General features: G+C 38.8%; 1 protein-coding gene across 1 annotated transcript in view; it reads left to right on the top strand.

Annotated features, from left to right (window-relative positions):
- Positions 1–1,367: 1,367 nt before the first annotated feature.
- Positions 1,368–17,315, top strand: part of lamb1b (laminin, beta 1b) — a 37,231-nt gene continuing 21,283 nt past the window's right edge. Inside the window, 14 exon segments of the mRNA XM_053508460.1 lie at positions 1,368–1,492; positions 2,908–3,083; positions 5,885–6,017; positions 7,830–7,903; positions 8,073–8,261; positions 9,905–9,968; positions 10,358–10,560; positions 10,656–10,776; positions 10,886–11,074; positions 12,932–13,108; positions 13,257–13,369; positions 13,451–13,530; positions 13,664–13,799; positions 17,066–17,224. Of these exon segments, the coding sequence (XP_053364435.1) occupies positions 1,462–1,492; positions 2,908–3,083; positions 5,885–6,017; positions 7,830–7,903; positions 8,073–8,261; positions 9,905–9,968; positions 10,358–10,560; positions 10,656–10,776; positions 10,886–11,074; positions 12,932–13,108; positions 13,257–13,369; positions 13,451–13,530; positions 13,664–13,799; positions 17,066–17,224 (1,845 nt within the window). The 5' untranslated portion in view covers positions 1,368–1,461.

Raw genomic sequence — 17,315 nt, forward strand, 5'->3', positions numbered from 1 at the left:
CAGAATATGCTCTTTTAGTTGGGCGTGGGATTTGCTTAGTGTGTTGCCAGAGTGAGTGATACTCATCTTCTTTAGCTTGTAGGAAGTTTTACTAATCATCTTTGCTGCAGCATATCCAGATCTTTTGCAATGGGATAGCCAAGTTGAACCCAATTACCTTTTTTGGGGTGGCACACGAGAGTGTGGAAATTATTAATCTGATCCAGAGAAAATGATTAGAGTTCCTATCTTTCATTAAGTAATAGCACATACCTAAGCAACTATTTGTCAGTAAGCTAGTAACTAAAAAAAAATCATAGCTAACCTAATACTAGACTACATCTTATAAAGTATGCTAGTGTTTTAGATTTAATATCATTAGATAATGGTTGCTTATATGAACTGAAGGAACCCAATGCTATTTCCCCAAATAATGACTGTTATTAAACTACAAATGTTTGACCCTTGTTTCCTTACCAGTTAGTTCATTGTGGTCCACTGGGTCAGGGATAAGTTTCTGTAATACTGTATCTAGATAAACTTGCTTTTGTTTGCACAACATTCCACTTGTTAATAAACCTTGCAGTTCGCCAATGATGAAACATACTGCCATTTCCCAGAGATGTTGGAATGGGCGTTCTATGAAAATAATACTAATTTATTATTATTATTTATTTATTTTGAACCAACTTTGCTCAAGGGTCCAATGATGGCAGCCTGGTCCCGTCGAGACTCGAACCTGCTGATCAAATATTTAGTGAATAATAGTGTAGCCATAAAGGGTTATAACTTAATTGATTGATTCTTCAGTATCTTCAGTAAGTGGTTCATTATGAGCAGTTTCGTAGAGGATGCCATTGAGGAACATACATGCACAAACATATTTGCAAACTTTAGGGGATTTTATTTTATCCTATCCACCTACTGTACTCCCGTGGGAGCTGTGAGAAAGACAGACACATGGGAGAACTGTAACCTAACCTGGGTTCAGTATTAAACCAATAATCATTTTAATTTCAATATCCACTGTCTGTAACCCTTATTCTGTGTATGATCAAAAAGGCTCTGAGGGGTCAGTATGCAGCTCATTTATTTAGATGATAGGAGAAAACCAGTGTACCCTGAGGAAACCCACCAAGCATGCAAACTCTGCACACAGACCAGTGCTGACCAAAATTTAATTTCATTATAAACATGTTTAAATTTTCCCTTCTATGGTACAAAGGACATGTTTGATCTCTATCTCCTCGATGGTCATTTGCGAGGTTTTTATTTATGCAAGGAAAGTTGAAACAGCTGTTTGTAATAAACAATAACAAAACAAAAAAAATAACTACGCGTCATTCAGATATATCTGGCAACCCTACTCCACCCGGGACTCGCGCTCGTTCTCACGCACAGCGGTTTGACTGCGAGCGCATCCGCACTGAGCTCTTTCTGCGCGCGCTTTAACGAGAAACGCAAAACAAGCCGAATGCGACAATGTGGAGTTTACAGTCTGCCCTGATCGTGGGTAAGTTTGAATAACTTTCTGTTGAAAAAAACAAATTTATTATAATCATGGAGTGAAACTAATTAAAGAGCCCGATCTTCAACCGATCACATCTGGTGTGTCTGTGAGCGTGCGTGTGTGCGCGCGCATGTTTATGATTTAGGATTGAACCCAGTAGCCAGTGATTTGTGCATTTACTTTATCTTATGCATTTTATTTAATATACAAAAAAAAAAACACCTGTATGTTGTTTTTAAGTGAAAACATTAAAAACCAAAATACAGTACTGACTTTGCAATCGATATTTTATTCTCACATGTATGCATGTACCTGCATGCATGTACTGATATTTGATGATCCACTATAGGCTACATATACAGTAGGTTTGATCTGCAATCTGTAATCAATTTCCACTTAAAAAAAAAAAGAAGGAAAAAAAGCATAGATCTTGTTCTGTCTTTAAACACATACAGGAAGCAATTAGCAAGTGTTTTATCTATAGTTTATATAACTAATGTAATCTAATCTAAAAATCTAATTATAGTCTGAGAAAAAGCCCAAAACGCTCCTAGTGCTTAGATCCAATTCTAAATCTTCCTTTTTGACACACATGAGCTCATAACTGGCAAATATCACTCTAATTTATTCCATCATTCTCACTGAGAGAGAGAGAGAGAGAGAGAAGAGCCAGATTTGCTTTCTTAGACTCCTGAACATGATACCTGTGCCTTCTCTGGGAATCAGACTACAATCTTCTGAGGTGTTTAAAAGCATTTACACCACAGCGTTTACTTTTCCAGGCGTAGCGTGGACAATGGTTATAATTAGTCTATGCTTGCACTGGAAAATCTGAGATCTGCAAATGGAACTGTGTGACAAACTGTACTACTTTTCGTCCCTGTACATACAGTAATATACTTGAAACGAAGAAGCCGAACAATTAAATCAGTAGAGACCTTCAGGACGAACTCAGTGTGCTATGATGGCCTGTTAGATAGCACTGGTGCCTCACAGCTTCAATGTCCTTCAATCTTGAGCTTGAGTTTATTATTAAACTAGAAGACCAAGATTTTGTCCCTTAATCATCCCATCCATATGTGCTTCTTCCCCGTACTGTTGCTACACAGCTTAAATCACACAATTGCATAGGATGTTGTTGTGTACTGTAGCTTTATTGTGTACTTTAACTAAACTGAAAGACCCATAAATGTACATACTGTATATATATGGCAAAGCATCTGTGAACAAAGCAAATGGGTATTGTTAATAACTCTGGAATGATATGTTCAAGGCATATATGAGTGTGATGGCCATTAGTGTATCTTGGTGTATTTTCACACTTTCTTCCTGTCTCCATGGGTTTCCTTTGCCCACTCTGGTTTCCATTTGTGATGCAATCCTTCCTCGAGCTAAGGTTTATTTTTGTTCCTTTTAAGCTTTGGGTTTGGCTGTTTCGGCTCAGCTTGTTCCCGAAGCCAACAATATGTGCTCAGAGGGAAGCTGTTACCCTGCCACGGGTGACCTGCTGATCGGCAGAGCCCACCTCCTTACAGCCTCGTCCACCTGCGGGCTCTACTCTCCTGAGCCCTACTGCATTATCAGCAGTCTAGAGGTAACAAAACTAAACACACTACTTACGTAAGATCAACATTATACCTTCCTAAATATTACATGGATTATAACAGGCAGCATGGTGGCTTAGTGGTTAGCACTGTTGCCTTGCACCGCCAGGGATTGCATGGGGTTTGCAGGTTCTTAGGCCAATGTGTGAATGAGCATGTGCGACCATGTACACAGGATAAAGCAGTATAGACAATAAATAAATGAGATAACAAATAATTAGTAATTATGATCAGTAAAATAATCAGTACATTCAAGCTAAGTAGGCAAATTTTGTTCTTTAATTTATGTATAATTCTGCATTATTTGGACCCTAGCTATGAGTTGCTTTGCTGAACATCTGAATTAGATAATAAGATCAAGAATTACACACAAGCTTTAAACCTCCTGGGACCGGAATGTCCTCGTATAGAGACATGACATTTTTGCATACCTACTGTACATCTGTACATATATATATATATACATTTGCATGAGACCATATAGAGACCATAACTCTGCAATTTATTGAAATTATTACTCTTAATTTCAATTTCAGTGCTCTACATTTATACATGTCTCCATTGTGTGTCTATATGTCTCTATTTGCATGCATAGACATCAATACTACACATCAATCCACTGTAAAAAAAAAAAAAAAAAAAATCTACTTTCAACAATTGCTCCCTTTGTCAGGTTTGTGATGTGCAGAGGATGATTTCTCTCTGTCAGAATGTCCAAACCGCCCTCAGGCATCTTTCCAAGCTCTTTGACACACGCCACTGTAGACAGCACTGAGAATGTTCTGTGTATTCAGAGAGAATAAAAAGGAAGAGTTTTAAAATGAATGCTATTAACTCCAGTATGTCAGTGATTTTTATATGGTTTATATCTTGTAATGTGTGTATGTAGATGTATTCACACGAGTTCATTCACAGTCATTATCAATAAATATATATTGGAGAGGCACATAGAGGATATTGTAATGTGTTCTGGCCTAGGAAAACTCTTCATGTACTGACAATATGACCTTTTCCACTTTATGTAGTGGTCAGGGAGACATTCATAATTTCAGTTGTTCTGTACAAATGTCATCCTGTTGCACATCTGTTCCTCCTTCTTTGGAAAGTTAGAAAGAATTAAACATTTGTTCTTTACATATGATATCCTACTCAATTTATATGAAGCATTTAATATAAAAAAAAAAACACTTTGCAGTGACTACTTTGTTGCAAGATGTTTCTGCAGTTGTCTGAGCTTTGAAATCCAGGCTATAGCACTTAAATCCAGGCTATATCCACACTGCTTTATCCTGTATTCAGGGTCGCTGGAGGCCCGGAGTCTATCCCAGGAGACTCAGGGCACGAGGCAGGGTACACCATGGACAGGGTGCCAATTCATCGCAGGGCACACACACATATACAGTATACTCTCACACACTAATTCATAGGCTACACTACGGGCAATTTGGGAATGCCAGTTCAGGGCATAGTAGCTATCTAATATTACTGTATATTCTCTTAGACCTATTGTTTAGGTTTAGGGCGGCACGGTGGTGTAGTGGTTAGCACTGTCGCCTTGCACCTCCAGGGTCCAGGCTTGATTCCCGTCTTTGTGTGCATGGAGTTTGTATGTTCTCCCCATGCTTGGTGGGTTTCCTCCTGGTACTCCGGTTTCCTCCCACAGTCCAAAGATATGTAGGTTAGGCTAATTGGCATTCCCAATTGCCCGTAGTGTGAGTGTGTGTATGTGTGTGTGTGCCCTGCGATGGATTGGCACCCTGTCCAGGGTGTACCCTGCCTCCTGGGATAGGCTCCAGGCCTCCCGCAACCCTAAATATAGGATAAAGCGAGATAGGTGAGTGAGTGTTTAGGTTTAGCTTACTCTTCAAGAAATTAACATTATTAACCATAACTGTTAACCTAAATTATTTATCTTAACATTAATTATTTAAAATTATGATTTTTTATTTTTTTTTATTTTTACGATTTCTTTTATTTTTTTCTATTTCCTGAAATAGAACCTTAACATTGGTTAAGTTAATAGTTATTAAGTGCTAAAAAAAAAACTTGAGAAGAAATTACAAGATACTGTATGGTAAGTACAGTAGGTTTTAGGTCTCAGGAGGTTGGGAGAAGCTCCAGAATCTGGAAATGTTTTCTTTAAAGATTTTTTTCCCATAATCTAATCTGTTTTCTTTGGATCTAGAAAGTAAAACAAAATAATTGCCCAACTTGGCTAATAATTCTTACATCGATGTTCTAGAATGCAAAAGCTAATATTATTAACACCACTCACTCATTGTGTATACCGCTTTATACAGGGTTTGTGGGGGCCTGGAGCCTATCCCGAAGACTTCCCAGGGCACACGCATACAGTATATGCATACTTTATGCATATAGACCTGAGTCAGGAATCGAACCCGGACCCTGGAGGTGCAAGGCGGCAGTGTTAACCACTAAGCCACCATGCTGTATACAATAAACAGTGTACATTTTTAAACATAAAATGTGCCACAAGTAGCTGTAGCTATAATAGCTGTATATATACTGTATAAATTAAATTTTATTGCTAAATATGTTGCTTTTATATTTATTTTAATTATTGTACTTTTTTTTTTTAAATGATACTACACTACACACCGTATCTAATGTAATTTGATACACATTTGCAAATGTGGTATAAAGAATGTGTGAATGAGTGTGCGAAGATATACAGTACGTAACAGAGACAGTAACAGGTGCAAGTCCAAAACATCTGGCGTACAGATTCTTCTGCCCTGATTCTTAAATGCTTCTCTCACTCCATCTTCAGACTGACAATTGTTTCGACTGTGACTCTCGAGACTTTTACAACGTGGACACGTACCCCGATAGCCACACCATCGACAACGTGGTCACAACTTTTACTCCCAACCGTCTCGTTACCTGGTGGCAGTCTGAGAGTGGTGAGTGTTCTGTCTGTGTAAGTGACTAAGAGCTCAATGTGTAGTGTATGCAGTACCATAAAAACGCACATTAATAAGATAGCTCCTAGCTCAATGCTGAGGCTTTTCAATGTAACTTCCTGTGGAATTACCCAGTGTCCCTTGGGGTGGGACCCCTGAGCAGGGAAACTGGAAGGGCAAAGGAGTTTAGCCAAGATGAAAAAAAGAGGAAAGGGGTGGGAATGAAAAAAAAGGAAAAGAGAAAGGCTGAATGGTGCAGCTGGGTGTGGGAACATTTCAGTCTCGTTCCCACCAAGTCTCTAGTGAGCACTTTCCACAGTGCTGAATGATGGGATTCATAATCAGATTTACTCCATCACTAATTCGGGATTGATTATTGAGTGCTGGGTGTGGAGTTGTTGGAATTGTAGTTCAGGCTTTTAGAGAGAATTCACTTCTCATGAGTCATACGAAAAGCCATAACACTCATGTTGTTTTAGAGCTTAAATGACCTATTATAGATTCTCACTATAAAGCAGACCATTGCCGAAAGCATACTAAAACTACTTAAAACTGAACTTTTGACTTCCTTCAGCCATCCGGTTTGGGTCAGCCTGTGCCTACTACAAACTCAGAGTATTGTTCTTGGCTGACAGGAGTGGAACTTCTGATGTTGTAGACGATCCACATCAAGGTTTAACATTTTGCTGTTGTGCATTCTGAGACACTTCTCTGCTCACCATAGTTGAAGGGGTTAACAGAGTTACCATAAGCTTCCTGTCAGCTTTAACCATGTACCTATTCTCTTCTGATCTCATCTCACCGCTGCTCACTGGACGTTTTTCACTTTTGTCATTTGTGTAAACTTTGGACATTCTTGTACTGTATGTAGAAAAGTGTTCATAAGGTCAGTGATTTCAGAAAATGAACCCACAGCAACCATGTCACTTCTATCCTATTTTTCTCCATTTTGATCTATGATGTGAGTTTTAACTGAAGCTCCTTTTCTTTATCTTTATTTACATCGTATTATGCTTTCCCCTGCTGCCACATGACTGTTTAATTTCATAATTGCATAAATAACCAGAGGTGAATGTGTTCCTATTAAAGTGGCCACTGAGTCTATATGTAACTACATAAGTAAATTTATAGGTGAAGTTGTCCTTTTGTATTAAAAGGTAATAATACTACTAATAATTATAATAATAGTTAATAATTTTTAGAAAGTCAAGATATTGTCCTGCGTCAAGCAAAGAAAACCTTAAAATAACTGGAATTTGGTTAAGAACTGTTTAACACATTATTAAAACCTTAAAGGATAGTGCTAGGCGGTACAGTGGCTTAGTGGTTAGTGTAGCCTTGCACCTCCAGGGTCCAGGGTCGATTCTTATCTCGGGTCTGTGTGCATTGATTTTGCATGTTCCCCCTGTGCTTGGTGGGTTTCCTCCAGGTCCTCTGGTTTCCTCCCATGCTCCAAAGACATAGGCTGTTCCCTAATTGCCCGTAGTCTGTGAATGAGTGTGTGATTGTGATTGTATGTGAGTGCCCTGTGATGGATTGGCACCCCGTCCAGGGTGTACCCCGCCTCGTGCCCTAAGTCTCCTGGGATAGGCTCCAGGCCCTCTGCGATCTTGTATACAGGATATGGTGGTATAGACGCAGAGTGAGTGTGGATAGTGCTGTTTCATCAACTTCACAGAAGAAATGTTATCTGAAACATTTGTATTTTTCCTGGTACTTGGATGTCCTTTGCAAGGTAGTGACAAGAACTCACCTAGATCAGAAACCAGAAGATCTCTCAGACACACACTCAACTCTTTGTTTCTGTCCCAGGAGTGGAGAATGTGACCATTCAACTGAACTTAGAAGCTGAATTCCACTTCACACATATCATCATGACCTTTAAGGTGACACATACACACTATGTCTACATATACCACACCTTCCCTCAGAAATCTCCTGCTTCTGAGGAATGTAGAATATACATGCCAGTGTGTTTCATCTTTTGAAGCAGTGTCAGTTTTGTGTGTATATATTGTTTTGTGTGTGTGTCTTTGTGATATGTCCTGCATGCAGACATTCCGTCCCGCAGCAATGGTGATCGAGCGTTCCTCAGATTATGAGAAGAGCTGGCAGGTGTAATGTTACTTTGCCTTGAACTGCTCCGCTGCTTTTCCACATGTTTCCCAAGGACCAATCAAGAGTGTCGATGAGGTCATCTGTGATTCCCGGTACTCTAACATTGAGCCTTCAACAGAGGGAGAGGTCTGTGTCTCACACACACACACATATACACACACACAAACACACAAAGAGTCATACAATGGACTAAGGATCTAAAACAAAAACAGATCTAGGGTTACGCACACCCCTTGGTGTAGCTGGTACACATCCTTAAACCATAATAGATCCAACCTCATGATTAAAAGTTGGCAAGCTGTTTTTATTTATCAAATGTCAAAAATTTTCTCATTTAGTGATTAGAGTTCCATTTTTACTTCATCAGTCTTGAGCACTTGGTTCATCTAACCTTTCTAGATAGGTATAGCTTTGCATACATCAGTTGCAGTGTTGGGGGTAACGCGTCATTACTTTTTGGTGTAACGTGTAATCTAACCCGTTAGGTCCGCCATTTAAGTACTCAGTTAAGTTTTTTTTTTTTTTAATGTAAAGCATTATTCACACAATTTATATAATCCGTGAGCCAGACATGTAGTGTGTGTATGTCAAAGTCGTCCTACAAGCCCCGCCCCCCTCTGTTATACCTGCTGTTATACCCCTATCTCACCTATGCGGTTTGACTTTGCGAGGACCCATGCGTAGACAGTTGGAAACCTAGTTACAGCGCCAAAACTCGCAGTGAATCATGATGAACCGTACTTACGGCCGTGTAGATGAGATAGGGGTATAACATGCATGAGGAATCACAAAGGAGTTTTCTTTTTTTTGCAATGGAAAAGTATTTAAACTAGTTACTTTTATCAGAAACTAATGCTGTAATGTAACTGATTACTTTTTAAAGACAGTAATTTTGTAATATAATTAGTTACTTTAAAAAGTAACGTCCACCAACACTGATCAGTTGTAACTTGTAAGATTTCTTTCTAATGACTCTACCAGACTGACCATGTTTGTGCAAGCGGTTCTGGACCATAATACATAAAACTGCTGTTCTTGGGTCAGCTAAACCTTCATGCTGTTTCTTAATAACATTTTGGATGGTGGAAACTGTCAGCTAAAAGCACTTTGATGTACATTTCCAACACTTCTGTGCAACAGAAGCATCAGATACGTTCATTTTCACATCCTCAGTCAGTTGCCTAGAGCAGCACAAAGTTGTTGAGTTTTTGCACAAGGTTTATAAAATTCTGAGGCTTTACAACTGAAAGGGCGTCCAAATATTTGTGCCTGCCAGAGTTAGTTTTAAAGTAACAGACTTGGATGTAATAATACACGTCCATTGCACTGCTGCAGCATCTGGCAAAATAATGTTGCAAAAACATCAAAGTATAACATGTGAAAATAAAATTCATATTATAATGTTAAAATTAATTAGTTTAACTACAGTATTTTGGAATAAACAATAGACATATAGACAAAAACAATAGACAATAGACAATAGGCACTGCATGGAGAATGAAATGGATTGGAACGGGAGGGTTTTCATCTGGTGTAAAACCTGTGCCAAGCCGCTGCGTCGACCCCTTGACAGGACCAGCCCAAGGTTTATTTTAGAATAAAAAAAAGAAAACTTGAATAAAATAATCTATGTTGACTTTGCAGGACAATACATTTTTACATAATACATTTTGGTGAATTGAGGAATTGTTTGTTTGTTTGTTTCATTATCTCTTTGTTTTAATGTGTGTGTGTGTGTGTGTGTGTGTTTGCATGTGTGTGTTTTTTAGGTGATCTTCCGAGCACTCGATCCTGCATTTAAGATTTCTGATCCTTACAGTCAACGGATTCAGAGTAAGATAATAAAATACTAGATAGTGTTTACATTTCTCAATATTTGGTTATATCTTTATTTGCATCATGCATCTATTTCTGATCAAATTTGTAATCACACCTTTATCAAAACTGGACCTGTGCATTTTTTTTTTATATACAAATTTATTGTAATTATTCACTTTATTGCACATAATAAACACATAGTTAGGAATTTATATAGTGTTTTTTAATAATTTAAGCATTTCTTTTTAAAATAACTTTGAGGTGATCAAAATCACAATATGTGTAAAATAATTGCAGTGTGATTTTTTTTTATTATATCGTGCAGCTCTAATTCAGTTTAATGTGTGTGTAAGTAATGTAATCCATGGTAATGGTTTATATCTCTGTGTTTTATCCTTGCGTAGACCTCCTGAGAATAACTAACCTGCGGGTGCGGATGATAAAGTTACACACTCTAGGTGATGACCTTCTGGATGGCCGAGAAGAAGTGAAGCAAAAGTACTACTATGCTCTCTATGACATGGTCGTCCGCGGCAACTGTTTCTGCTATGGCCACGCCTCCGAGTGTGCACCAGCGGACGACAGTGAGAGGGGCCCGGAAGGGATGGTAAGGCTGAGACGTCCGAAATATCCTTAAACCAAATCCAAAACTCTTGTCAGTATTGAAAACGACCTAAACTTACAGGGCTTGTGATCACACAGGTCCATGGTCACTGTATGTGTAATCATCACACGGCTGGTTTAAACTGTGAGAAATGTCAAGACTTTTACCAAGACGCACCGTGGAGACCTGCAGAGGGCCGAAACGCCAATGAGTGCAAGCGTAAGCGCACACACACACACACACACACACACATACTGTACAGTATATACACACATATACGCTTGTGTTATCTGCATTTGTGTTAAGGCTCCATATGTATGTGTTGCAGGATGTGAGTGTAACCATCACTCACACAAGTGTCACTTCAACATGACAATGTATGTGTTGTCGGGGAACGTGAGTGGAGGAGTGTGTGATGATTGTCAACACAACACACAGGGGCAGCACTGTGATGGTTGCAAGCCTTTCTACTTCCAGCATCCCAACAGAGACAAAAGGGATCCTAACATATGTGAACGTGAGTATGTTAGTGTACCTACTGCAGCACTGGGTGTTGTGGTACCTTTCTATTATGACGGGCATTGACTTTTCTGTGGGATCAGACCAGTTGGGCTGGCCTTTGGTCCACATTGTCATGGGTGAACATTGGGTATGATCTATGTAACCATTTATAATTATGATCTATGTCACCATTTAAAGTTATAATTAAGCTGACCTAAGTGGAACGAAAGCTTGACATAAACGGTTTCTCTGATATTCCATGTTTGTATGTTCAAGAGTAGCTTTACATTTACATGCATCCTCACACACGAAAATAATTTAATAATTTAAATCACATTCTATCGATAGAAATATGCATATGCACAAAATTTTCGTTAGAACTTAGGCAACTCTGTGTATTGTTAGTGTCTCTATTGTTTGTGTGACCTACATATAGTAGATGCCTGTGTGAACTTCCTTCCTATACTCTTTTTTGAACTCTATTGAATCAGCTGTTCCAAATGTTCTGCAGATGAATGGCGCATGGAAAAGAATGTTATGAAGCATTTTTTTAAATAGTTTACCTTTTTTTGAATAGTCTGAAGTGAGCCCAGTTGGTGGTAGTAAGCACTCAAGAACCTTCAAAGTCGGCATGCAAGGGTGGTATATACAGTAGTGTGCAAAAGTCCTAGGCACATGCATACTGTAATAAATAAATACTGTTGTACTGCATGAATGTCTTCAAACCTATAGAGTCCAATAAACCATAGTTAATGAAACTAAGTCAATATTTGGTTTGATAGCACTTTAGCCTCATGTACAATTTGTGCAGTTTTATGAGCAAATTAGCTACTAAGTTTTACTGAGTATCCTGCAGAACCACCCACAGTTCTTCTCTGCTTTTTTGCATGCAAAACTAAGCAGCTGCTTCTTTATTATTATTATTATTATTATTATTACACTTTCTTTTCTGGCATAAAACTTTTTTTGTAACTTAATTTTGTATGGAATACTGATGTTTGACAATCAGATATATCTTTGCACTATCCAAATAATAACAGTTTATTACTTACAGTTTATATATATATATATATATATATATATATATATATATATATATATATATATATATAATGTACTGTACAGTACCATGCAAAAATATTTATAGTATATATAAAGTTAGTTGCGGTGGCCTATTAGTGCACTGATGCAACCACTTGGTTGTATGGAGGAAATGAATTACAGTACCTCCAGCCTTCAGAAAACAAAACCAGATGTGACAGATGTGTCTAAAAACCTTGAATCTAATTCTTTCACATTCGATACAGATCATATATAAAACAGGTTTCTGTTTTATCCAATTTTTTCTGTTACTTTTCAAGTAATGTTCTGTTACAAATTACCATCATTGGAACTAATAAAAGCTCCAGAGTGTGATAGCTGTCGCAAGCCTACCCAATACTAACTCAACATGTTTGCGATTTCTGCGTATGTTGACAGTCGACAGTCATTAACAGATCATTTTAAGTGTTAAATCCGTTCCACATCTGACTTCTTAGCCTTCACTCAATTGCCCAGGAGACAGAGATGCATGACCGAAGTGCTTGCCTTCTCTGTTTTCCTTTGTCTCATGATTAAATTTTGCATGACTTCTCATCGCCACTACTCTTCAACTAGTGGTGTAAAGTTGCTGTTTTAAGCATATAGCATTTTGGCAAGGAAAAGATGCAAACACAGGAAGGAGACATGGGGCATGTCGACCGAAAACACATCTGTGTTAAATATCAGAGTTGTCACAGCCACTTTTATGACTCTGATGAAAGTCATCTGATCTGTCTTAGGCAACTATGTACAGTATTAATAAAAAAATGTTCCTATAATTGTGCATTTGCAGCATGTGACTGTGACATATGGGGCTCGCTGAAGGGTGGTTTGTGTGACAGCGTGACAGACGTGATGAGGGGACTTATCGCTGGTCAGTGTCGCTGTAAGCAGAATGTGGAAGGAGAACGCTGTGATCACTGCAAGCAAGGACACTACGGGCTTGGCCAAGACTTGCTAGGATGCCGCCGTGAGGAAACACATACCCATACACACTTACACATATGTACACAAACACAGCTGGTTCTAATCTTTGTGTTATATCAGACTTGAACTATGGAATACTTCCTGTTTATTTCTGTGTGTGTGTGTGTGTGTGTGTGTTCTTGTAAACCCAGCATGCAGCTGTAATCCTCTGGGTACAACTCCTGGAGGAAGTCCTTGTGACACAGAAACAGGAATGTGTTATTGCAAACGTCTCGTTACCGGACGAAACTGTGACCAGTGTCAGGTGAGACAAGGTCTGTTCCTGTATGACGATCCAAAGCGGTTGATGTGTGCTTAAGTCTAAATGTTAGCTTTTTCATTTCAGCCTCAGCACTGGGGCCTGAGCACAGATAAGGATGGCTGTCGGCCATGTGACTGCGATCTCGGAGGAGCTCTGAACAACGAGTAAGAGCACGCAGCCTTACCCACATGATAAGAGCAAAAGATTTATTTATTGCATTTTTCTCTGGGTTTCATACAACATAGTCTTAAACTGTCAATACCATCTCTCTCTCTCTCTCTCTTTTTCTCTCTGTAGTTGTTCTCCAGAGACAGGGCAGTGTCTGTGCAGAGAACACATGTCTGGCAGGCGCTGTGATAACATGAAGCCTGGTTATTATTTCACCGCCCTTGACCACTACACTTATGAGGCAGAAGAAGCAGAATTTAAACCGGTTAGTCACCACCAGGGTATTATGGAAGTTTATGTATTAGACCTTTTATATATATATATATATATATATATATATATATATATATATATATATATAAAAGAAACTCTGAATTATGTGCTATCATAAAATTTTAGATACTATTAATTTTGTTATTAATAGCTGCTCCCGGCAAAGGGGTCCCCACAGCGGAATATCCAGTCCGCACTACAACTTGGCACAGGTTTTACGCCGGATGCCCTTCCTGACGCAACCCTCTCAATTTATCCGGCTTGGGACCGGCACTGCATCCAGTGGCTGGGGGGTTTGGGCACTGGCTGGGAATCGAACCCGGGCCTTCCGCATGGCAGGCGAAACACAAAATTTTAGATACTATCAATAGATTATTAATACACCTGAGAGTCAGCAGATATCCTTAAACTAATTAAGTATTGAGTTCAATTACTTGTTTCTTTTAAATATCTGGTACTGATTTAATTAAGTACAGCTTCTCAAAATATAATCTTTGTTTTCCATAGCTGCTTTATCTTCTTTATCACTGTGTCACAAGTTTGACTCAGGAGAAGGGTTAGCCTCAGTGTACTGGCGGTTTAGTAACTCCATAGTAACAAATTCTAAACATTGTAAAGCAGACAGGACGTCTAAGCACTACAAACCCAAACATAGAGCGTGGAAGTAACAAATTAAGTAGGAGGCCTTTTCCACATCCTCAAACTGTTTGTAAAAGCACGACAAACCGGTGTTCATGATGACTCTTGTTCGCTCAATGATGTGACTTTAGTCATAAAAAGTTACAGTGTGCTCATAAATCACTTATAGTGTGCATTCAACTTTGCTACAAACTCCGCTAAACTCAAGGTGAACCATCATAAACTATTTATAAACTAAAGTTATAGCAGGACTTGCTACCCGCTATTTTTGACTAATTATGAGTTACAGTGATGAGACTTTGCAAAGGTGCATAGTCAAATATACGAAAGTCACAGGAATTTAGACTTCAGTCTATGAGTCGATGAGACTCTTAACGATGTAACGCCTGATTATCAGTCTCGGGATTGTCCTGGTTCAGCATGAAATTCAGGCATGCGACTCTGAGCTTACCTTAAATCTACGATTACACTGTCAGGTAAATGTGACCCAATTCCGATTTTTTGTTTATATGTGACACATACAGTATCCGATATGTTCTATGTCTGTGTAAACAGGAACGCATGCATTCCGATATTTCGAGATCGGTTTAGGTGGAAATAAATCAGATATAAATCAGATATGTGCTAATGTCGTTTAAACAGACAGATTTCCCGAGTCATTGTGTTCTGTACATCATTAAAACTGTAACTTTTTTGCGGTTTAATGACGTAATGTTATTCCTCAGGCTGAAGCGCATGTGGAATTATAACATCGCAGGTGACATGGAAAAGGAAAAGCACCCGGCCTCCAACCCTTTTTTAATGCCTATTTGGGCTAAATAACATTAAGAAATCAGTATTTGGTGAATGAAGCATATGCGCAGTCTGCAATTATGCCGTTTTTTCTCCTCCTCCATTTTAAAACCATGGTGACGTCTCGCAAACTTTGCATACATCGCAGAGCGTCGAGCATATTTCACCTTCGTCTATCTTGGCTAGTGCATAGCGCAAAAACCTCCCTTTAAGCGCTATGTTTTAGATGGCATGGCAAGTGTAAACACGTGTATCGGATATGAGTCATAGTTAAGAGAACGTTTAAACAGACGGTCAAAAAAATCAGATATAGGCAACTAATCAGAATTGGGCCTCGAGACCTGCAGTGTAAACGTAACCTTAGTGCTGGAGTGAGTCCTTTTATGGTCTGTGAACACAGAATTACAGTACTACCAGATTGTGTTTGCTATTGCTCATTGATGTGGAGGTGCCATGACATGACATAATATTGTCACAGTAGATCTGAAGTCTGTTCCAGGAACGCTTTAAACACACATTCACACTCATTCCCAAGTACAGGCAATTCAGTCTTATCCTATCCACATACTGCTACAGTATCTCGAAAGCTCTTTTTACACTAAATTGCCCGTATTTGGGAATGAGTGTGAATGTGTATGCTATCGCTCAGGGGAGGGGGGCCTCTGTTGTTGTGGAGGTGTCATGACAACTCATGGTATCCGTTTCATTATCTGTCAATAAAAACAGAGATTAACAGCTCTGGCCCTTATACTAGACGCGTCTTTAACCTTGGCTATCTTGTTATCCTGTCCCTGAAAATCGCAAACAGCAGTAAAAAAAAGACACACGGTTTGAGAATTCTGACATCATAATGATTTAAACTTAAGGACACAATTCTTACTGCACACATACAGAGACTGGTCATACACGGTTATTGTAGCAGCGCTGTCAGAAGTTCTGGTGTAGAAAATGAATTGATTAAGCTTAATCAGGTATGTAGAAGCACAGTAGTAAAAAAAAAAAAAACTGTGCATTTATGGTATTTGGCAGATGCCCTTATACAGAGCAAATTACATTTTGCCTCATTTTAAATCTGAGAACTTGAGGGTTAAAGGCCTTGGTGGTGGTAATGGATCGTTCATGAATGAATCGTTCCTTTTGGCCGTGTCTTTAACGTGACTCAGAATAACGAGTAGTCTCAGAGAGTGAGTTATGTACAGGAAACAGAAATGAGTAGCTACCTCTTGAGTCTTGGTCCGACTTGTTCGTTCTTTTGTCACATGACTTCCATAGACGCTATGCAGTGTATCACTTAGGAAACAGAATTGAGCGGTTCTTCTCATAAATCTTCTGGTCCGAATCGTTTGTTCTTTTGTCACATGACTCTCGTCAACACTAATAGCATAAAAGAACGAACGATTCGGACCAGAAGATATGAGAGGTGAGCTGCTCATTCTGTTTATCATAATATGTCCTTAGCTGCATTGTAATATTTTCATTACTAGAACTATAGCCAAAAAAAATTATTAATTTTTTTATGAAAGGAATTAAACGAACTAAATGACTTAAAATAAGATTCGTTCATTTTGATTTTTTGATCAAGAACCGAGTCAATAAAATAATCCAAACTTCCCATCAATACTTGGTAGTGGTGAGGTTTGAACCTGTGACAATCCAATCAGTAGTCCAACACCTTATCATTGAGCTACTCCTGCTCTGGTAGCTGGTTTAACACTTTTTTGACTTATGTGAACAATTATCATTTGGTTGAGTATGCAGGCATGAGATGTACAGTATGTTATTATTATTATTATTATTATTATTATTGTTATGTAATACTCTATTCAGGCAGTGACTGTAGTGGCGAGGCCTCTGCCAGCAGATCGGCCCCCGACTTGGACCGGCACTGGATTTGCCAGCGTGCCTGAAGAAGAAACACTGCAGTTTACTATTGACAACATTCCACACTCTATGAAATATGACTTGTTGATCCGCTACGAACCTCAGGCAATCACACACACACACACACACACACACACACACACACACAAATTCTAGCTGTATCTACATTTTACAGTGGTCGAGGGTTTTGTAAAAT

The sequence above is a fragment of the Clarias gariepinus genome, chromosome 12, assembly GCF_024256425.1.
Source record: "Clarias gariepinus isolate MV-2021 ecotype Netherlands chromosome 12, CGAR_prim_01v2, whole genome shotgun sequence".
NCBI lineage: Eukaryota > Metazoa > Chordata > Actinopteri > Siluriformes > Clariidae > Clarias > Clarias gariepinus.